At 41.5% G+C, this 23,722-nt stretch overlaps 1 protein-coding gene across 1 annotated transcript in view; it reads right to left on the bottom strand.

Annotated features, from left to right (window-relative positions):
- Positions 1–23,722, bottom strand: part of PKHD1 (PKHD1 ciliary IPT domain containing fibrocystin/polyductin) — a 452,170-nt gene that overhangs the window by 384,201 nt on the left and 44,247 nt on the right. The window contains exons 24-32 of the mRNA XM_040249475.1: positions 23,042–23,164; positions 21,874–21,979; positions 19,385–19,657; positions 16,872–17,002; positions 14,396–14,531; positions 9,985–10,180; positions 9,227–9,294; positions 5,333–6,928; positions 2,546–2,689 (exon numbers count right to left, since the gene is read on the bottom strand). Coding sequence (XP_040105409.1) covers positions 2,546–2,689; positions 5,333–6,928; positions 9,227–9,294; positions 9,985–10,180; positions 14,396–14,531; positions 16,872–17,002; positions 19,385–19,657; positions 21,874–21,979; positions 23,042–23,164 — 2,773 coding nt within the window. The remainder of the gene's footprint in view (positions 1–2,545; positions 2,690–5,332; positions 6,929–9,226; positions 9,295–9,984; positions 10,181–14,395; positions 14,532–16,871; positions 17,003–19,384; positions 19,658–21,873; positions 21,980–23,041; positions 23,165–23,722) is intronic.

Here is a 23,722-nt window from a genome sequence, read left to right as displayed (position 1 = left end):
TTTCCTTCCTCTCCACCATCTCACATTTTTGCTTTCAAGTGAACTCTTTTTTTTACCCATTGAGCATCTTGAACATACCTTTTTTCCAAATAAATTGCTCATTCTTAAACTTTGCTCCACTTTGAGAAAAGACATGCCCTCACCCCCCTCCCTGCACATGAAGCAGGTTGTAGAAAGTGGCATTCTTGGGCAAGTAGGTAGACTTTATCCCATCTCTTTACCTTTTTTATCCCATCTTTATAGACTTTCTCTTTCTCTCTATTGCTCTCTTTTTGAGGCATTTGTTTGGAAAAAAAATTAATTGTTGAGATGCCCAAGAACCTGGGATAATTCTTTACTTTTTTTGAAATAAAGGAAAGGAAATTCAAACTCCTATATTGTTCTCTGTAAATCTTCAATTCTAAAATTTTTTTTTTAAACCATGTTCTGATGGTGAAGTTGATTTGTAGATGCAAACAGCCTAGGACATTGCTGCTGAGGTAGGGTTAGAGATGATCCCTCCATACCTGGAGGGTTAGTAACATCAGTTAGCATACTGTTTACACATATTTTTTTTATGTAAAAAAAACCCTTTGAAACAGAGCATTGTAATATTGTCAAAGAGGAAAAAAAAATACATCCTGAAAATACATGGAAATGTAACTTAGTATATGGTGAATATTTTTCTGAAGATATATCACTACCTGAGACCTTGTTTTTAAAAAGTAATTTTAAAAGAGTATCCCATAAGAAAGAACAGTATTGACATATACACATATCACCATGAATATCCTGTCAATTCTTTTAAAGATTTTCCTCTAGAGAGATTTGGTTTTGGTAAAAGGGGTTAAATTATAACTTCATGGCAAGAATTTTGCTTTATTATCAGAAAATGAAAGAGGGGAAGACTTTCAGGGTGGGATAACCTGGGAGGTTTCTCATTCTGGCTTCCAGTTGTGTGTGAGTACCAGCATATAATGTGTTTTTAAAACATACACATTTATAGAAATTATCTGCACAGACCTAGATGCTTGTGAAATGTAGGTTAGCCCCCCTTTACAAAGAAAAGGCAAAATGTGTTTCAGCATCTTGGAGAAGAGTTTACAGAACTCAAGTAAAGTTTTATGTTTCAATGCCAAGTTCATATATTAAAAAATAAACAATACTTGTGAGAGAGAGATGCGTTAATAAAAAAAAATGTAAAGAAAAAAAAAACTTAAAGCATTACACAGAAAATATGAGGGCAAATGGTTTTTAAGTGCACGGGTACAAGATGCATGACTATGCAAACAAGATAATCACGTGGTTTAGCTGACCCTGTAGTGATTAATGGCAATTTCATCCCTGAAACATTCTTTTTCTGAAGCTCAGTGGGTAGTTAGTATGTGTTGTGAGCTTCATGGGAAAATCAAGCCTTGCACTTTGCATTCTAACCCCCTCACCCCACAAAGACATAGCTTCCCATGCCATATTTTGCATGATGACTGCACAGCTTAACGGAGAAGGCGATGGCACCCCACTCCAGTACTCTTGCCTAGAAAATGCCATGGACAGAGGAGCCTGGTAGGCTGCAGTCCATGGGGTCTCGAAGAGTCAGACACAACTGAGTGACTTCACTTTCACTTTTCACTTTCATGCACTGGAGAAGGCAATGGCAACCCACTCCAGTGTTCTTGCCTGGAGAATCCCAGGGACGGGGGAGCCTTGTGGGCTGCCGTCTATGGGGTCACACAGAGTCGGACACGACTGAAGTGACTTAGCAGCAGCAGCATCAGCAGCACAGCTTAAAGGACTTCCCAGGTGGTTCATGGGTAAAGAATCTGCCTGCTGATGCAGGAAATGCAGGTTCGGTCCGTGGGACAGGAAGATCACCGGAAGAAGGAAACAGCAGCCCATCCTAGTATTCTTTCCTGGAATATCCCACAGACAGAGGAGCCTGGCAGGCTACAGTCCATAGGGCCGCAAAGAATTGGACATGACTTAGCGGCCAAACAGCAACAAACTACAACAAAGCTTAAAGCAACGAGAGATCGTGGTTATTTTACTGAGTTACGGCTCAGATAATTACCTGGACTTTACAGAATAAAAGGATAATGTCAACATTGACCCTTTTGCCTATAATAAGATTCAGGACCTGAGCACACTAATGTGCAAGACATTTCCAGCCGGATGATGTAATCCCTTCGCTAGTACTTCCAGTAGGCACACATTTCCAGCAGCCCTACCTCAGGAGCCCAAGAGACTATTCTCTCCCTGATGCCTATGCTGCCACTGAAACTAGTATTCACAACTCAGAATCACTTTCCCCATCATCACAGAACTGCTGTCTAAAATATGTGATAAATTTTTTGCTGTTATTAATATGACAAAAAAAGCTATTATGAGTCATCTTAATAGGTGGTCCTCAGAACTACCACTTTACATGGGGATCAGAGAAAACTTTTTCCATAGGAACAAACAGAAAAATTTAGTCAATACAGTATGAATTACCAAAAAAATGGAGTTAACCAAAGTATGCTAATTTTACACCTACTCTGTATAAAACAAATCTGGTGTTTTTACTGACCATCGAGGGGCAGAACCAAGCAGCTGAAGGCAGACACCGTCGCATTCGCCAAGACTTGGCAGGGAGCATCACACACGGCAGCTGAGATGTTCCCGGGAGAAAATCCTGCTCCGAACACATGCACGAGCCTCCCGCCTAGGCGGCCTTTAAGGACAAAATGAGGAGTTTACCATCACAGAGGCAAATCTTTTTTTTTTTTTTTTCTCAAAATTCAAGCCCATGCTTTCTTGCTGCCCACCCTTCTTTCCATGCCCACCGGCGTCCACACAACTGGCCTGAGATCCCCGATTTTCTCAGTTCCCTCTCACTAAGCTCTGAGCTCTGAATCCCGTTCTGTCAAACCCTGCTGCTAAAGTCGCTTCAGTCGTGTTCAACTCTGTGCGACCCCATAGATGGCAGCCCACCAGGCTCCCCCGTCCCTGGGATTCTCCAGGCAAGAACACTGGAGTGAGTTGCCATGTCCTTCTCCAATGCATGAAAGTGAAAAGTGAAAGTGAAGTCGCTCAGTCGTGTCTGACTCTTAGTGACTCCATGGACTGTAGCCTACCAGGCTCCTCCATCCATGGGATTTTCCAGGCACGAGTACTGGAGTGGGGTGCCACTGCCTTCTCCGGTCAAACCCTAGTCATACTCAACAACCTGTGAAAAGTGTCATGATTCTTACATATGAAAATAATGCTTGTTTATAGTTTATAAACTTTTTATACAGGAGAGTACCAAATGAAAGTAAAATTTCCCTTACCTACTTATCTCACTCCCCAGAAAAAGACATGTCTGGTTTTTTGTGAAGCCTTTAGGATGTTCTAAAGCATATAGACTATTTTACTACAAACTGATCATTCTATACATAGCATTCTACAACTTGTTTTTTTAATTAGAAATGCAGCATAAACATCTTTCCAAGTCTCTCTCTCTATATATATATAGAGAGAGAGCGATCCAGCTCTTCATTTTCATAGACACTTAGAATTCCATTATATGATTATGCCCTAATTTACTGAGCAATTTTCCTGTTGATTGCTGAAAGTAAAAGCGAAAGTCACTTAGTCGTCCGACTCTTTGCAACCCAATGGACTATACAGTCCATGGAATTCTCCAGTCCAGAATACTGGAGTGGGTAGCCTTTCCCTTCTCCAGGGGATCTTCCCAACCCAGAGATTCAACCCAGGTCTCCCACATTGCAGGAGGATTCTTTACCAGCTGAGCCACAAGGGAAGCCCAAGAATACTGGAGTGGGTGGCCTATCCCTTCTCCAGGGGATCTTCGCAACCCAGGAATCAAACCTGGGTCTCCTGCATTGCAGGCGGATTCTTTACCAACTGAGCTATCAGAAATAGTTCCATAATTTCTCCCCTTTTGCTGCAATTAAAAATGCTGCAATGAACTATACACTTATATGAATAAAAATGATGCAAACTCTTAGACATGGAATTACTAGGTCAACGAAAAGTAAATTTTTAGTTTGGAAGGATATGGCCATATTTCTCTCCAGAATAATGTTGCCCTGGTTAACACTCCTACCTGCTGTGTAGGAAGTATGCCTACCCAATGCGTAAAGTCAAGACAATATGTTTTGCTTCAGTATGAGAACCAATAAAGGAAAATGCCAGTTGAAATCTCTAGTCCATGCTGAGATTCCAGCTTCTCCCACCTTCATGTCAAGTCTAGGTGGTACTTACACAGCCACCTGACCAAGTTTTTGCCTGGGTACATTCTTACCCCTGCTCTCTTGCCTAAAAGTCATGGATTCTTAGCGAGTTGAAAGGGGAACTAGAGAGGAAAAACCAGCCCCAACCTTTTATCAAATAAGAATGCTGAGGCTTAAAAAAGTTACCCAGCTAAGATAGTAATAGACTTAGAAACAAATCCCAATCCCTATAGTATCTCACCCATTTGTATAGTATCTCACACATTTGTTCCAAAAAATGGATTGGTACTTCATCAGTCTAAGACCCTGCTCCATGACTTCTAAACTTTATGCATCACAATCACATTTGAACTATCTTAAGTGTGTTTATGTGCTAAGTCACTTCAGTTGTCTGATTCTTTACAACCCCATGGACTGTAATACACCAGGCTCCTCTGTCCATGGGGTTCTCCAGGCAAAAATACTGGAGTGGGTGGCCATGCCTCTTCCAGGGGATCTTCCCCACCCAGGGATGGAACCCACATCTCTTATGTCTCCTGCACTGGCAGGTGGGTTCTTTACCACTAGCGCCACCTGGGAAGCCCCATCTTAAGTGTAGGAAGACATTAAGGGAACAGAACCCCAAACCTTCACTGTAAGAAAAGGCAAAGCACACTGCAGTATATCTAAAAGGAGAGAGAGTTCAACCAATGCAGTTGTACTGCACAATTGGCCTGTTATTGATGGAGTATGAATTCATCTGTGAAATAGTACAAAATGATAAAAATTAATCATATTTAATACGTTTAAAACAATTCAAATTGGCAAATAGGTCTAAAAATAGATGAAGGCATTTATACTCTACTTAAATGATCAAATTATGAGCTCTTACAAATGGTATTATTTAATTTAAAACACAAATTAAAGTGGGTTAATGCATCAAATTAAAAGACAATCAAACACTTAGAGAATACGCACAGTCTCTTCAACAAAAAAAAAAGCCTCATAACTGGAGCATGACAAAGTTTTAGGAGGAAGCTGGGACTGTAAGAGGCCAACCGGCTTCTCTCTTCTTCTGTTGTTCCTACCTTGTAGAGTGCTGAGAGGAGCTGTTAATTCACTACATAAAGAAAGCTCTCTGCCTCATCTGTCTGACTTACCAAAATTCTCGGTCACTGCTGTAATGGTCACTCTGGAGGTGAACACCAGGACGGACGAGGCCCACCCTCTTATGCGGTCGTAACCTCTGACTTGGTACTCCCCGGTCGGAAGGGATGGGACCACACAGTGGAGAAAAGTATGGTTGCCAGAGACACCCACACAAGGGGACATCCCAATAAAAATGTCTACATTTGCAGCTCCTGAGATCCGGGCTACGGAAAAGGTTAAAACATCATCAGTCTGAGAAACAGAGAGCAATTCAGGAGTGAAGGCACTGCTGTAACCAATGACACCCATCTGATAGGAAACTCCGTCTACTTCTATGTCCAGGGCAGCAGAGCCATTCCCTGCAGGAACAGCACATTGGATGAGCTCAGAGCCGAGGCTCACGATCAGGCAGGCCTGCTGGCCAATGTAGACTAACGTGGAGTTCAGTCCCTTCAGGGCTGTGCCCTCCAAGGTCAAGAGGCTTCCACCATGGAGGCTGAAATTCTTGGGGAAATAATGAAACACTTGAGGCCAAACATGGAAGTGTCTGGAAAAGTTACCAGAGCAGGCATACCCATATCTTGCATGTAAAACAGATAGGTAGTGAGGTCCAGGGGACAAGTCACTTATCCAGCATGCCACGTGGCTTGCATTATGGAAAGTCACAGTGCAAGCTAGACGACCATCCACAAACACCACTGGCTCATCAGCCGTGATATCTAACCTCTGACCCCTAACCAGCACTGTCGTCAGAGACCCACTGATGTTTGTGGTCCAATCATCCACGATAGGAGTTGTCTCTTCACACAAGAAAAGAGTACAATTCCCCTGACACGTGCTGGGAAGTCCATTCACCAGGACAGTGACATTCAGGGTGAAGGAAGCACCAGGCAAGGGGTCACCCACGGGGGTAATCCGGCAGAGGACTGTCTGGTCCCCAAAACTCAAAATCACACACGTAAAGGGACCCGAGAGGTCAACCTCCACCGACCCCCTGCTGGAGCGGAGAGCCAAGCCCCTCACTGTGAGAACAGTCCCTCCGCAAGTGGACCCGCGTGTTGGGGAAATGGCGGTTATCCGAGGCATCACCACCCACTGCTGGGGCACCGCAGACATGTCAGCAAACCCCATCTGCCTCTGGTGTACTTGGAGAGGATACAGGCCGGCCTCCAAAGTGTCAAGAGGAAAAGCGCACCCAGCCAGGCTCAAGTTGCTCCCGGGAGACGGGGTCTGGAGATCACAGCTCAAGTTACCCAGAAGGACCACTGAGTCAGAGAGATTCTGTCCCTCCACGTAGAGCCTCAGGCTGTGATTCACGACTTCTCCTCGCATGGCAGTGACCACTGGTGTTGCTGCCACTTCATACTTGAAGGTGAAGGCCTTCCCCACCAGGCGAGGTGAAGGTCGGTAGGGGAAGGGCTTGCTGCCAGCCCAGACCTCCACAGGGACTGCGTTGCTCAGTGGCTGGGGCGCTGGCGGTGGGGTCTCACACCAGACGCTGGTCTCTGTTGAGTTCACAATGTCACAGGACCGATTGCCCACCAGCACCCAAAGCAAAGCTCGGTCCCTGCTGAATCCTCTTCCTGAGATGCTGAGGATGGTTCCACCTGAAGCACAAATATTGAGGAAAAAAACTGAGAAGCTGGTATTTCAGAACTAGGAACTCACAGCAGCTGTGTGAGCCCCAGCACAACTAAGTGAAAGGTGGGGTAAGTGTTAGTGAAATTCTTTCGCCTCACCCCACCAGCGTTAAATGTATGACCATTTTGGCAGGAGTCAGATGGGCTGAAATTCACATGGCAGTAAAATAACACAAATTATTCTATAAGAAGAATGTTTATAAAATTTAAGACAAAATATATTTTCAAGTATATTTATAGATCCTAGACAACTTCGACACTAATGAAAAATCAGATTTCTTGACGTGCTCTGGTCATCTGCTGTATCGTCATACATGCTATTCTACATTATTCTATATTACCATATAGAAAGAGTATATGTATAATTCATATATACATGTATACAACATATACATTAATAAAAAATCAAAAATCTAGTCTTCTTATCATCTGTTGTATTAACTGTATTGTTCTCTGTATTATTATGCAGAGTATATGTATATTGTTCTATATATGACCAAACTGACAGCATATTAAAAAGCAGAGACATTACTTTGCCAACAAAGGTCCATCTAGTCAAAGCTATGGTTTTATCAGTAGTCATGTATGCATGTAAGAATTGGACCAAAAAGAAAGCTGAGCACCAGTTCAAACTGATGGATTTGAACTGTGGTGTTAGAGAAGATTCTTGAGAGTCTCTTGGGCTGCAAGGAGATCAAACCACTCAATCCTAAAGGAAATCAGTCCTGAATATTCATTGGAAGGACTGATGCTGAAGCTGAAACCCCAATACTTTGGCCCCCTGATGCGAAGAACTGACTCACTGGAAAAGACCCTGATGCTGAGAAAGATTGAAGGCAGGAGGAGAAGGGGACGACAGAGGAAGAGATGGTTGGATGGCATCACCGACTCGATGGACACGAGTTTGAGCAAGCTCTGGGAGTTGGTGATGGACAGGGAAGCCTGGCGTGCTGAAGTTCATGGGGTTGCAGAGTTGGACACAGCTGAGCAACTGAACTGATATTCAACTAACACACTGATGAAAAATTAAATTTGTTGAATTCTTCTACTTATCTTCTATATTAGTCTATATAATGTTTCAGTAATCCATATATTATATAGTCATATGTGTATTTGTATGTGACATATCAAGAGCCACTGAAGCATGCTTGTGATTTTGCTGCTATAGTCATATTGTCTCACTTCCTAGCTGAGGGCCAATCAAACCCTCTCTACAGGACAGGGATGCGAGCCATGTACCCCTTATCATCACCAAATCAGCAGTAAAGTAAAGCAGCTTTTAAAAGGATTATACTATGTTCAAAAAGGATAATGTACCTACTATAGAATGCAGGGAACACTTCGATACTCTGTAACGGCCTACATGGAAAAAGAATCTAAAAAAGAATGGATATATGTATATATATTCACTTTACTGTATACCTGAAACTAACGCAACATTGTAAATCAACTACACTTCAATAAGAAAATTCTAATGAACAATGTGCTATTTCATATGCCGTCACAATGATTATCACATGCAAATACATAGCTTTCATTTTTTTTTCGGAAGATGAATAGTTTTCTATATTTCTCTATTTGTCCAGTCCTGACATCTCCCATATTGGCATTTGTGTGTGTGCGGGGTTTTTTTTGTGAGGTATAGTTGCTTTACACTGTTGTGTTAGTTTCTGCTGAACAACAAAGTGAATCAGCTATTCGTATAAATACATCCCTTCTCTCTTGGACCTCCCTTCCACCCACTCCTTTCCATCCATCTCCTGACTCTGTCTGGTCCTTTATCCACATCCCAGAACAAGTAAAGACATCAGAGACTCATGTCTCCTCTCCTTGCATAAGCAGTATTGAAATGGCTAACTCAGGAAGCTCTTCACTTGTTTTCTGTATTTTTTTCAATTCAACTGTAGTTGGTTTACAACCTCATGCTCATTTCCACTCATTTCTGGTGTATAGCAAAGGGATTTGGTGATATGTACTCAAGATGTGCCACTTTTTAGATATCAGCCTCTTTCCATTAAAAAAAAAAAAGAAAACTAGACATCTCTTTTTCATAAAAATTCTTTAATTTTCTGAACTCACTGGGCTAAAGAATCCTGAGTTTCACTCTCTCCAAAGTACACCACTCAGTTCCCAGGGCAGGGCAAAGTGTCTCTCCCTGCAGCCCCATCTCTAGTCTCACTAGTTTATTAATCCAGGAACAAAATCTGAATAGCCAGGGAGTAGACTTGCAGAATAAATGAAACCAGTCAGGTCAGAGCCACTCACCCACAAGGGACCCACAGCGAGGCTGGATGCTGAAGACTTCTGTGATGTACTGGATGTGAAGATCCACCCTACAGAAAATGAGAAGATGGTCATGAAATAACTGAAAGTCAGGAGAACAGAAGGCACAAAACAGCAGAGATGTGTATATTAGAGAAGAAAAGAGAAATGGGGCTGTGACGGAAAGCCTATGAGACCAGCACTGCCCACCAGAGAAAGAGGGAATAGTGTAGAAAAGAATCTGTGGAGGACGTTTTCCTGCACGGGCATCCGGTGGGCACATCAGTCTCCCTGAGTTTAGCTACTTTCTGGAATGAAGCAAGGGAACTTCCGGAGAAATGCTGGGCAGAGAGACTTCAGGGCGAACAGGACTGAGAGCAGCTTGTGCAGTAATTGACAGCATTTATTCAAAGCCCAAGATACAGTCTAATTAAAGGTCTTAGTGAAAGCAGTCTCTTATTAAGCACAGATTCTTCCTCCTGACATAGAGGTGCCCACCCCACTCCAGCCCAACCAAGAGACATGACATCTTAGCTCCAGAAAGTTCTCCTTTCCCCAACTAGTAAGCCAAAAATTGGACTTGAGAGTAAACTGTCCTGTAGGATCTCTAAGATTTGTTCAAATTTTAGGATTCTAGGGTGTTTATCTCTTAACTTCAGAGGAAGAAGAAAAAAATAATGACCTAACTCAAAGCTAGAATTCTTCAACTGAATCATTAGACCATCGGGAGAGCGATAATGAATGGCAGGAGTCCACCTCACCCTTGTGCGTGAATGTGGACTCCATTGATGGAGACTGAGATTCCATGGAGCCCGGCAGGCAGCGGGGGGAGCACCACCTCCAGGCCCCGAGCTGTCTGCGCTTGGACCCAAGCCCTGGTGTCGCCAATGTGGACTTCAGCATCCAGATCTGTGTGGTTCACTGGCAGCACCATTCCAATGGAAAGGATCTCACCTCCTGTGTTGAAGAAAATCCATTAGCCCCTGTGAAGTGGATTAGTGTTTCAATCACGTATTCAATTCTAAAACTATCTTTCCGGATTAAACACATGGTCAGTACTGCCATAATACTCTAATCAAGAGTTTTAATGTCAACCTAATTTTTTTTTCATGAAACTTACAACTCTTTTATTGGAGCTACAGCCTATAACCTCAAGGGCACAGAAAGCAAAATTGTCAGAATGATTATACTCAAGAAGCACTAGTTCATCTCAGTGTCAAGGTAAATCAAGTAGTTATGATGGTCTTCATAACCAGAAAGTAACACCTCGTGACCTCTTTTTTAGCCTCCACTTCTCTGAAGATGAAAATCTAAAACTCTGTCTCCAGTATGCACTGAGCCCCATAGCAATGCTATACAGGCATTCAGTCATTCACAGGGAAGCCTGGCATGCTGCGGTCCATGGGGCTGCAAAGAGTCGGACACAACTGAGTGACTGAACAACAACAATTCACAATTATGGAGTCCTTTCACCTATACTATCCCATTTGACCCTCACACTGGCCTGATAACAGTATTCGGACAGAGCAGGACCAGCATTTTGCTTTTGAGGAAACCAAGGCTCAGAAGTCTAGGTCTCAGAGATGATTAATGGAAATGTGAGGACCTGAGCCCAGTCTTGTAATTATCTCAACGCCTTTTTAGTTTATTAGCAACTCTACTAACATGCCATGTATACTATAAGCATTCATTGTACATGAATAAAATGAATACACTTCATTTTATCTCAACTATTTCTTGAGTATAAAGAAGAATATGCCACAGAGGCACAAAATAAGTTAAATATGGCCCTTGCCCTCAAAGAACCTCCAGAGTTAATAAAAATAGGTGCCGAAAAAGCTTCAGAACAAGACAAGCCTTAAAGAGGTGGAAATTAGGCATGGCATTGTTCACATCAGAGCCACTGTCTGAATATCAAGAAAGGCCCTGTGGGCAAGATGGTGCCTGAAATTCAATTTGAAAGATAAATCCCAATAGGGACTGATAGAGAGCTGAGGATTTACAATTTGATTCTAAAAACTTCAGTTTTACCCAAAGCTTTGCCTTTTATAGCAATTTCTCATTTAATCACCCAGTGACTTGGAGAGAAGGAAAGAGAAGGGGTGACGTCCTGGAATTCCAGGTACATGTGGACACAGGTAAGGATTGTATGGAAAGAGGCCAAGTTAAAGATGGTTCTGTGGCTGAAGCCGAAGAAAGCTAACTTCATTTTCTTCCCTGTTCCATATCCTCTTTACTTCTTTCTGTCTTCCCAACCTCCTTTCTACTGTCAGGTCTGAAGCCTCAGTGTAGTGAGTACAAAAATTTCAGGGTGACTGGGAAGACATGATCACAAGGTGGCCGGAGCACAGAACAAGATTTATAGAGATGGTGGTTTGACAGTTTCCATAGGTGGGGAAATCTGTCAGCTGGAGACCTTCCAGAAGCATCAATCAGAGACTGCCACCCAGAAGAGGAGGAGGGCAAAGAACTCCTAGGGGAGAAAGAGATCAGAGAGGTAGCTTCTATGCCCCTCACATAATGAGTCACTCAGCATCCCAGAGGGTAGTTTCTGGGTCAGAGAGCTTTGCAGGGTGGCAATGGCTCTGAGTCCTCCAGGTTGATCTGATCTATTGCTATCAGATGTTAAATGCGTTTTTGTAGGGTGTGTAAAGCAGATAGGCTCTAAAAGGTTAAATAAATATGCTTGTGGGCAGTGCAGGGGTTGGGGCGGTGCTTCCCTCTTAGCTCAGATGGTAAAATGTCTGCCTGCAATGTGGGAGACCTGGGTTCCATCCCAGAATCGGGAAGATCCCCAGAGAAGGAAATGGCAACCCACTCCAATACTCTTGCATGGAAAATTCCATGGATGGAGTAGCCTGGTAGGCTACAGTCCATGGGATCACAAAGAGTTGGACACAACTGAGTGACTTCTTTCTTTCTTTCTTTCTTTAAAACAACTGGGTGTGAAAGAATTTGAATTTGGCATTGGCGGAGTTTTCAGCTGATGGATCCCCCCCTGCTTAAAGGAGGAAGTCATACGGAGCCAGTGTACAGAGGTTGTCTTTGACCCATTTATTCCACATCCAGTATCTGGCAGAATGATGGTGTTCACTTCGACAAAGCATTTATTGAGTGTTTACTCCATGTTAGTTCCTGGGTGGGCTAGGTACTGTTACCTACTTTATCTCCATTTTTGCCAATTGCCTTGAAAGGATTATTCCCACCTAACAACTGGAGACACTAAAAATAAAGTTAAGGGAGTGGTCCAATAGCTAAGACTCCATGCTCCCAATGCAGGCAGCCTAGGTTTAATCCCTGGTCAGGGAACTAGATCCTGCATGCTGTTAACTAAGAGTTCTCATGCCATAACAAAGATCAAAGATCCTGAGTGCCACAAGTAAGAACAAATAAATAAATATTAAAAATAAAGATGCCAGTACCTTTTTCATTAAAAAAAAAAAAGGCAAAAAATTTTAAGTAATTTGCCCAGGGAGTGGTTAAGTCGGGATTCATTCAAATCTAGCGCTGATGACAAAAACCACACTAATGGTCCCTCACATCAAACTCTTTCTCCTCCTTCCCCTGCTCCTCTTTTTTCTCTGATTTCTTCTTGACTCTGTTGTCATCATCAGCATCAGCATCCTCGTGATGGAGATATGTATTAATACCCTCCAACTTTCAAAATAGACTTTCCCAGTAGGGTACCCCTCACTTGGGGTTTTATAACATGTTCTTCTTTATTCTGCCTGTAGAAAGATCTCAATGCAAGTGGAAATCCTGCAAATAATGCATCATGTTGTATATATCAATAACATGAACTCCTTGGGCTCCTGGTCAATTGTCAAGCTAATATGAGATGCCTTTGAGGCACTGATGCAATGTATTTATTCTTTTCATTATAGGTGGGAAATTTTATTAAAAGCCAAAATCACTGAAATCTGAATAGAACACAGGGCTCCCTCCTCCCCTTTCTACTTCGTTGGGAAGAATCTATACCACTAAGGAATTTTACACACTTTGGTCGCCTCAGGCAGCAAATTCTTCTTCTGCACTCTCTGAGCTGAATAATATTGAGAAGCTAAAGGACACCTCCCTTTATTTATGTACTCTTGAGCAATGGAAAATGAAAATACTACCAGAAGGATGGAGTCCAGGCTGTTTCTTTGGGAAATTTGATGGTCTTGTATAATAAACCCTTAGACATGTCTGCCATAAACTCTGTCGTCTGGCATCCAATTAACCAAAACACCGTGCTACCCGCTACTTTTCCAAATCTACACAGACATGATAATAAATTGTCATAGTTCCATCCTGTTGTATCATCTAAAGCATCAAAGATTAAGTCATTTAATGCAGTTGGAATGTTAAAGAATTCATTTTTTCTATACCTGTCTCTCAAGGAACAAGTTCATCAGAATATACTATTCTCTAATCATATCAAATAACTGCTATAATAGGAACTGCTGCCCCGAATGCTATTTTATAGTAAACTATAAGTGGCTGGGTTCTTGGAATCTGCAACCAGGCTGGTTGAGTTCAAATCCCTGCTCTAATACTTCCTACAAATAACATCTTAGACAAGTTACTTATTCTCTCTGTCCCTTAGTTTCCTAATCTGTAAACTGAGGCTAATAATACTATCAATTAATGACAAAGATTAATTCCAATTATATGTCTGTGCTATTATTATTGGCACATGATAGGTGCAATAAACATTTACTGAATTTTTACCATTGAATTCCCATTTTCAAGATAGAAATGGTTCTCAATTTTACAGAGAGAAAAATGTATATAAGGAGATTTTATTTAATGATGGCTAAGATGAGAAAGAGCTTCCCAAGTGGCCCAGTGATAAGAATCTGCCTGCCAGTGCAGGAGACGTGGGTTCAATCCCTGAGCCAGGAAGATCCCCAAGAGGAGAAAATGGCAACCCACTCCAGTATTCTTGCTTAGAAAATCCCATGGACAGAGGAGCCTGGTGGGCTACAGTCCATGGGGTTACAAAGAGTCGGACAGAACTTAGCAACTGAGCACACAAAGATGAGAAAATCAGTCTCCAGGTTTTCAGAAAAATAACTTCCATCCAAAATATAATACTACATTCATTAAAAATTAATAAGGCCATTGTTTGCCTTTCTTATAGGATCAGTGGTCTAAAATGAAAATATCCTCCAGAATGAGGTATTTTACCTGCTATGCTGCTTCCGTTTCTGCTGAGAGACACGATTACTGGATTTAAAGAGGACACATACGTAAATGCCATGGCAAGAACCACAGAACGGCCCCCCAAGATAACAGTCACATTCACAGTAGGGCCATCTTCCCCCTGAAAATTAATTTTTAAAATCAAAACTCTGCAAATAAGACTGACGTGAGTGAAGTCCATTAGAATTAGTTTAAAATATTAATTTCAAGAAAATTGTTTTTAAAGGATATAATTGCTACTTTCAAGTCTCTCTCTCTTTCTCTCACACACACAGTGACTAGTACTTAGAATAGGTAAGGTAAGTGGACTATCTAACAGATTAAAGAGTAAATAAGAGTGATTTGCAATTAACATATCAATTGGTTCTGAAAAAAAAGAGCAATTTCAAATAAACATCTATATCTTGCTAAACTATCCATCAAGTATGAGCATACGTTCAGACGTTTAAGTACTCAGAAAACTTCCCTCCCACATTTTCTGTTGTGGACTATTTATTACAGATATGACCTCAAAAAATAAACAATAACCAAAAAGGAGAAAGAAATTCCAAGAAACAGTCAATCTATTCAGGAGAGCAATCAAGGGAAACACTAGGATGAAACCTGTAAAATAAATCTGGAAATCACCAAGTTAAATTGAAGCAGAAGAGAAAGCATCAAGAAAAAGAGCAACTGATATAAAGAATTTTTTTTTAAATACAGAGTATTTTCATTAGAAGGAAGACATGTAAAAAAAACCTCTAAGAAAAAACAAACTATAAAAAATATATATTGCCTGATTCTACCATTATCATTTAAATAGTGTAATAATATAAATATGGTTTATTGATTTAACCAAAAAATGGTTCTGTAACTATAATCAAAGGAATTGAAAGTAGTTGTTTCAGAAAGGGGGACTTGAATGGGGAAGTGAGATAGGAGAGAGAGCAATTGTTTTATCATTTTCTTTTGAACTTGCATGCATTGCTTGGTTCAAATCTATAAGTTGACTCTCCTAATATTTATTCTCTCTAGTGAAAGAAATTCAATCAGTAAAAATTTTACCCCTTAAAATGGTCAATGTATACTAAAGCGCTGATACTCAGTGTTGGCCAAGGGATCAGAAAGCAGGCACCCATGTGACGATGAGAGCATTAATTTAAGAAGAGTTTCAGACAACTGGATACCTGTGTCAAAAGGTTCATATGTCTGTGTTTTTATATTGGCACACGGTGAGTACACAATAAATATACAAAACTTTGGAAATTATCTAAATGTCCAATAACAAGAAATGAATCACAATACAAGCATATGTTAGAACTGCATGCAGTTTATATATAAAAGCTAATATTTCATAATATTTGAATAATTGGATGAGATTAAAAATACGAGACCAAAGATCAAAAATTATTCTGAACTATCTTTTCTTTCAGAGATCTTTATTGTTTGGCAGACAGCCTTCTTTGAGGATCATGGATGTGCTAGGAATGTTGATGGCACTGAAGTGAACTCTAAATAGGAGGCTGAAGCTCAGCTGTGAGCATGACTCTCTCCCACAGCACTAGGCAAGGGCCTGGACCCAAACCTCTTGTGCCATCTATGAGACGGAACCAACTGAAGAGGGATGAGAAAGCTAAGGGACTTGCATCTAAGGGAACAGGGAAGCAGTAGGGAGTAACTAGGATTAACTAAGCTATTTATTTCATAGGAACCAGACGTCCAAGGGCTGAGTAGTGGCTCAGACAGTAAAGAATCAGACTATAATGCAAGAGGCCTGCATTCAATCCCAGGGTTGGGAAGGTCCCCTGGAGAAAAGAAGGGCTTCCCAGGTGGCGGTAGTCGTAGAGAAGCTGCCTGCCAAGCAGGAGACCCAGGTTCAATCCCTGGGTCAGACAGATGCCCTGGGGGAGGGCATGGCAACCCACTCCAGTATTTTTGCCAGAAGAATCCCATAGACAGAAGAGCCTGGTGGGTTACAATCCATAGGGTTGCAAAGAGTCAGACATGACTGAAGTGACTTAGCACGCATACATGCAGACATTCTAGAATATTCCAAAGTTCACCAGTCCCATCGATGCCAGAAAACAAAATTGCTGATGAAAACTAAGCTGTTTGCTTGAGAAAGAAGCAAAATTATAAGATATATGTCTTGCAAACCAACACTCAGAATGTACACTAGATTAATATATTTACTCAGTGGCACTAATATTCATTAAGAGTGTGGACTGGGACAGTCTGGTCATTTTCTTTTAAAAGATATTAACTGATGCTAATTACAAGCCACACTGGTGGGGTCAGCTTCCCACTTCATAGCAGAAGTGTGTCCATGTAAGCAATACAAGTAAACATGCTCTCATGATGAGAAGATCATGTCAGTTAACTTAGTTCTAAGAAATGATCCACTGAGAACCTTACACATAATTAACTGCACATTAATAATGGTCACCTACCCAGAAAGGAGATGTCAAAAGATTCCACTTACTTTGGATGGAACTTTGCACTGGATTCTTCGTGAGTTGCTTGTAGTGACATTAATGAGACAAGACTGGGATCCAAATAACACCAGGTTAACATTATCCAAACCAGAGCCTTGGACGGTGGCCCAGAGACCTCCTGCAAAGAAGCAACACTTTCAGATTGGACACACGTTGTGCTAGTCGACAACCCATACAAGAAACAGGTGAAAGAAAAACATGAAGCTGCATAGTCAAAACACAAGGCACGTTCAAAACGCAGAAAGAGACTGGAGTAAAGATATAAACTACTAAATAAGGTGGGAGATACAGTGACTAGAGGGCAGAGAAAAGGAGATATTCAAGAATAAAACATAGGGATACGACACAATCATGGAACAGAGAAATAAAGTAGATGGTTTCCGAAAACTCTTTCTGCTCAAGATTTTTAAATATCATCCCTGTCAATTCTATAAAACTTAAACTCTTTTTGCAAGAAAAGAGTACAAGAGAGGAAGTATAAAGTGGTAGAAAGAACAGGGTCCCAGAGTCAGGGCCACAGACTGCTCTGCCACTTACAGCAGGTCATTTGCACTACTGTCCCTGAATTCACTGGTCTCGTCTCCTTCATCTTTTTTTTTTTTTTTAATTTTTGGCCATACTGCATGGCTTGCAGGTCTTAAGTTCCCCAACCAGGGACTAAATCCATGCTCTCCGCAGCAAAAGTGCAGATTCCTAACCACCAGATTACCAGCGAATTCCCACTCCCTCATCTTTAAATGACAGCCTTAGCCTTTCCAGCTTTGTGATACGGTACCACACCAACAAGGTTCTGGTTTCCATGATGATATAGAAGTGACTACCATCAGCACCTGGTGTCATCAGGACTTCTGTGCTGACCACTGAGGAGCAACTATAGCAATCGTAGTGTCAATACGAGGAGGGATGGCACTAGTCACACTGATATCCCATCTGGAGGGCAGCCCTTGATCCATCTGATGGACAGGAAGCCCATTGCTCGTGGATGAGCAATGACTCTGGTCTGCCATCTCTTCAAAAGGGGATAAAGGAGAGGCAGTAAAGCCACCAAATAGAGATATATGAGAGTGAGGAGATGGCACATGTGTCAGGGAGAGAAAGGAAACTTATACAACCTGATGGAGACCTTTCAGTATCACGTGACTGATTGGAATAGTCCCCTGAAGTTAAAGATATAAACATGCCCTGAAGATTCAGGGCATGACCACAACAGACTTCTAAGTTAAAGAATAACACTGAAGAAGAGCCAACATACAATAGCAACATAAAAGATACAATATCTGGAAACAGTCTTGACAAGAACAATTCAAGAATATGAACAAACTTGAAGAAAGCTTGGAAATGCTGCTGATGAATCTAACAGATGGGTTAAAACTTAAATAAGAAAACTAAAGTAAATGTACGGAAAGTGAACATCATAAGATGGCATATCTTTCTGGGTTAAACCAAAGCACCAGCGCAGTTATGATAAAAACACTAAAAAAAATTTTTTTTAATTTAAATTAATCAAGCTGATTTTAAAATTCAATGAAAAATAAATGCCAATAGCCAGAAAACAAAATTCCAAAAATAAAAGCAAAGGGATCTTCGGCTGGACATTTAAAATATCTTATAAAACAGCTCTATCTGGAGAGATCAGGACGGCAGAGTAGAGGATACACAAACATCAGAAATACACCTACACGTGGAGCAGAGCTCACTGCCAACAACCTGAAGGCTAACAGAAAGCTCTTCTACAACCAAGGCTGTAAGAAAGTTCTACGACGAGTCGGGTGGCAAGGGAGGAGAAGCAATCAAGTCACGATCCTCACGGGACACAGAAGAACAGGGGATGCCACAGGCTCGGGGACCCTTCCAGGGGACTAAGGGGTTCGAGCCACATACTGGGTACCCCAACCCTAGGTTCAACAACAGAAAGAGAAGTCCTGAACGGTGTCCCCCTCAAAATTCCTGGGCTGAAGTCCTAGCCACTTGTACTTTCCATCAGGAAGCCTTGAGCACATCACTCTTCTCTTAGAACCCCTATTATATCATCTGAAAAATGAGGATATGAATTCCATCTTTCAGGCAACTGTTAGCATTTAGGGTATACAGCTGCCTAGAAGAGGTGCTCAGTAAATGATGCCAAGCCCATCCTCATCATTATAAGGAAACTAAGACCCACAGAGTATATGAAATATCTAAGGTCACACTTCTGACTTTGGCAGGCTGAAAACACAGCCACACGTCCCAAATCTCCACCTAGTGTCATTTCCACTTGATCAGATTGTCCCAGTGACTTAATGATTGACCCTGTGACGCCTGACACCATCAACCAAACTATGGTATTTTATGTGGCAAGTGACTTCATTTAAGGGCTCAAATGTCCATTACTCATTAGAAGAAATGCTGATGGCAGAAAACAAAAAGCTGTGAACCACAGTGGATACGGACTAGATTCCTGCAGGTTGGCAAGAATGAAGGTCTCAGAGCATCAGATGCAATGCGGGTCCCCACAGATTACCAATGTCTGCAGCTCGGGAAGGCTCCACAGTGTGCAGTCTGGGTTCCACATTTAGGAAGAGGCCTCCTCCACTGGCATTGATGGCAAGACCAGAGGGTCTAACCAACATCAAGATCTGATGCGCTCCAACAGGCAGCAGGCTTGTCTGACACACCACGTTTGTTTGGTTTGAGAAAATAACTTTGCAACTTGTTTTGTTTACTGTAACCTGCAGGGCCTCGTAGTCACCAGAGAAACTAGTTCCAGTCATATAAACCAGTAGGCCAATGGCATCTTAAAAGAAGAAAGAAATCATCTCTCAGCAATATCACTCCATTTATGAGAACTCTGTCAAATATCCATTCCCTCTCACCTTCTCTCTCAAAATTCAAGGAATTGAATGCTGACTCATATATTGGAATCTGTGTTTATTTTAATAGCCTAGAGCCCTCCACTTAAATTTTCTTAAACTAGTAATGACAAATCACTAATCAGTTAAAAAATGGGGAAAAACTAAAGAATATTTTGAAACAAGGGACAAAGAATATACAACATTTTAAGTCATCAAAAACCTACCATTTCAAATCATGACCATTTCATTTAGATTAGCTAAAAATTGCCCTTTTGTTGTGCCACTCAACATTCACCCCATGAGCTGATGTACCGTCTATTTAGCCATCACCAGGGACATACCTTCCAACAAATCACTCTGATCTTAAAGTTCACACATAGAAATAGTAACCCCACACCCCGCACACACTCATGCAAAAGAAATAAACCCACATTTATGGTCATCAAAGGGGAAAGGTTGTCGGAGGGATAAATTAGGAGTTTGGGAGTAACACATACTACTATACATAAAATGGATAACCACCAAGCACCTGCTGCATAGTATAGGGAACTATACTCAATATTTTGTAATATCTATAAGGGAAAAGAACCTGGAAAAGAATACATATATGTATACATGGAAACCTGTTTTTGGAATGTTGGCTTAAAACTCAACATTCAAGAAACTAAGATCATAGCATCCAGTCCCATCACTTCATGGCAAACAGATGGGGAAACAATGGAAACAGTGACAGACTTTATGTTCTTGGGCTGCAAAATCACTGCAGATGGTGATTGCAGCCATGAAATTAAAAGATGCTTGCTCCTTGGAAGAAAAGCTATGACAAACCTAGACAGCATATTAAAAGGCAGAGATATCACTTTGCCAACAAAGGTCTGTCTAGTCAAAGCTATGGTTTTTCTAGTAGTCATGTGTGGATGTGAGAACTGGACCATAAAGAAAGCTAAGCATCAAAGAATTGATGCTTTTGAACTCTGGTGTTGGAGAAGACTCTTGAGAGTCCCTTGGACTGCAAGGAGATCAAACCAGTTAATCCTAAAGGAAATCAATACTGAATATTCATTGGAAGGACTGATGCTGAAGCTGAAACTCCAATACTGTGGCCACCTGATGTGAAGAACTGACTCATTGGAAAAAGACCCTGATACTGGGAAAGACTGAAGGCAGGAGGAGAAGGGGACAACAGACTATGAGATGGTTGGATGGCATCACTGACTGAATGGATACGAGTTTGAGCAAGCTCTGTGAGATGGTGAAAGACAGGGAAGTCTGGTGTGCTGCAGTCCATGGGGTCACAAAGAGTCAGACACAACTGAACAACAACAAATATACACATATATATGGGGCTTCCCAGGTGGCTCAGTGGTAAAGAATCCACCTGCCAATGCAGGAGACATGGGCTTGATCCCTGGGCTGGGAAGATCCCCTGGAAAGGTGCTTCCCTAGTGACTCAGAGAGTAAAGAATTCACCTGCAATGTGGGAGACCTGGGTTTGATCCCTGGGTTGGGAAGATCCCCTGGAGCAGAACATGGCAACCCACTGCAGTATTCTTGCCTGGAGAATCCCCATAGACAGAGGAGCCTGGTGGGCTACAGTCCATGGGCTTGCGAAGCGTCGGACATGACTGAGCAACTAAGTATACACATAGGAAATGGCAACCCACTCCAGTATTCTTGCCTGAAGAATTCCATCGACAGAAGAGCCTGACAGGTTAAAGTTCATGGGATCACAAAGAATCAGACATGATGAGCAACTGAGCATGCAAGCATACACACATGCAGACACACATATATACACAGATTTATAGGTATATGTGGCTTCCCTGGTGGCTCAAACAGTAAAGCGTCTGCCTGCAATGCAGGAGATACAGCTTCAGTCCCTGGGTCTGGAAGATCCCCTGGAGAAGGAAAAGGCAACCCACTCCAGTATTCTTGCCTGGAGAACCCCATGGACATAGGAGCCTGATGGTCTTCAGTCCATGGGGTCACAAAGAGTCAGATACAAGTGAGCGACTTCTCTTTCACTTTATAGGTATATATACATATAAAACTGAATCGCTGAGTGGTACACCTGAAACTAACATTACATTGCAAATCAACTACACTGCAATCAAAAAATAAAGTTGACGCCCATTTCAATGTCAAGTACACGTCATACCGAGGGCATACCACACAGAGTAGACCTGGGGAGTTGACCCTTCAAGGTATTGGAAGGCACAGGAACCTGAACAATAAGCTGGTATGTCATTCACTCGCACAACCACCTAGAAAAAGGCAAAAGCGTTAAAAGCAGATGTACACATTTCATATGCTCAAGGGTATTCCTAAAGGACGTGTGAAGTTTGCCCAAACTGAAATGTGTTAGTGATTCACCTATTCTCTATTTTTTCCTTCTATTTTCCAATAATAGACCCTCAGTTGTAAAGCATGACTCAACATGTTAGGCTATTTCTAAATGATGGTTAATATGCAGAAACCTAATATTTTTACAATTAGACAGGCTCAGTCTGGAGTAAATTCCCTCTCACATAGAAGTAAATTCAAACTCTGCAAGGACTTTTTATCACCTTATATTTTTTAACTTAGGACCTACTGCCTATGAAAAGCCCTATCTTTGCTGGTAAATGCCAATATAACTGAAGATTATAGTGGGTTTGGACATTTGGGTTGGGGCCTTTTTTGTCTTAGAATGGGAATAAATTATATATCTTTCCCTCTCACTGGGACTAAGGTTAATCTAATAGAACTCTACAATACTTGTAGATGAAAGTGGTGAAAAAGATAAGACTGTCAGTCTTTACCTATAAAATAAGGATTAAAAACACACTACATTTATGATAGTGTTTGCTTATGGAGGGAAGGGATCATACATCAAATGTTAGCAATTGTTAATTTTTGTTTGGGTACCCAGGTTTGGTTATATTATTCTTATAGATTTTGCATTTTAAAACTGTCTCAAATTGAAAGCACATGACTTTTAAGAGGGGAAAGTGCAAAAGACATTTTAAAGAGAAAAGCAGTTGACTCAGCCCATTTACTTTCCAAGGCCACTGTGAGGAGGTATAAAAAGTATGTAGCTAGAGATTCTCTATTTTGGGTACCATAAGAGCATCAGTAATTATAACAACTGGATGTTGTGTTTACAAAGCACTTGTATTTTCAGAGTTTTCTCCATACCCTGTGAAAGTAGAAAGAGCACAGCCACGGCTGTCTCTGTTTCACAAATTAGAAAACTGACCCTTGGGGTTGTCCCACATCACAAATAAGGAGAGGCTGCAGTAGACTTGAAACCAGTCCTTCACTTTGGGGGGCCCATCTGCTCTCACCTGAGGGTATTGGTTGGCAGTGACCAACATGTCTCCAAATATGGGTCCAAGGAAGACGCCACCATCATATACCACACGTGTGGTCACAGCAGAGTTCACTCCGGTGAGGTTTTCATTAGATACCTAAGATGGTCACATTTCTGGTGAATCCTGCCATGGAACAGAAGTCTAATCTTGCTTGAAACAAATGACAAAGGGTGTTTTCACATTCATTTACAATAATCAGATAGCTAGAGAGCGAAAACAGAGGGAGACCGGGCTTGAAATCTAGAAGCCTAACAGTAAGTAGTGGTGAATGAAAGCCCCAGTAGACTAGAAGAATATTTATTTGCAAGTAGAGTTACCAAAAAATGCATACTATGCTGGTCTCTCAAGTCTTGCAAGAGATTTTTGTTCCCATGGGCTTTTCTATTTTACAAGTTTACAATCCAAAATACTAAAATAAAATGTCAGGAAACAAGTGCCATGAGATGACTTCCATCCTTCCTCCATCTCCACCCAAGGATTCTGTTTGAAAACCAGATGACCCGCAATACCAAATAACAAGAATAAAATTTCATCTCGGATTTCACTTCATAAAACCAAATGCTAGATGATCGTTAGATTATTTTTTAAAACCCTAAATATGCAAGAGCATCTGGTTTTGTCATTATCCAAAGACAGCAAATCCGTTCCTAAACT

Source organism: Oryx dammah, unplaced genomic scaffold, assembly GCF_014754425.2.
Source record: "Oryx dammah isolate SB20612 unplaced genomic scaffold, SCBI_Odam_1.1 HiC_scaffold_11, whole genome shotgun sequence".
Classification (NCBI taxonomy): Eukaryota; Metazoa; Chordata; class Mammalia; order Artiodactyla; family Bovidae; genus Oryx; species Oryx dammah.
This window is presented reverse-complemented; position numbering and strand designations above follow the sequence as displayed.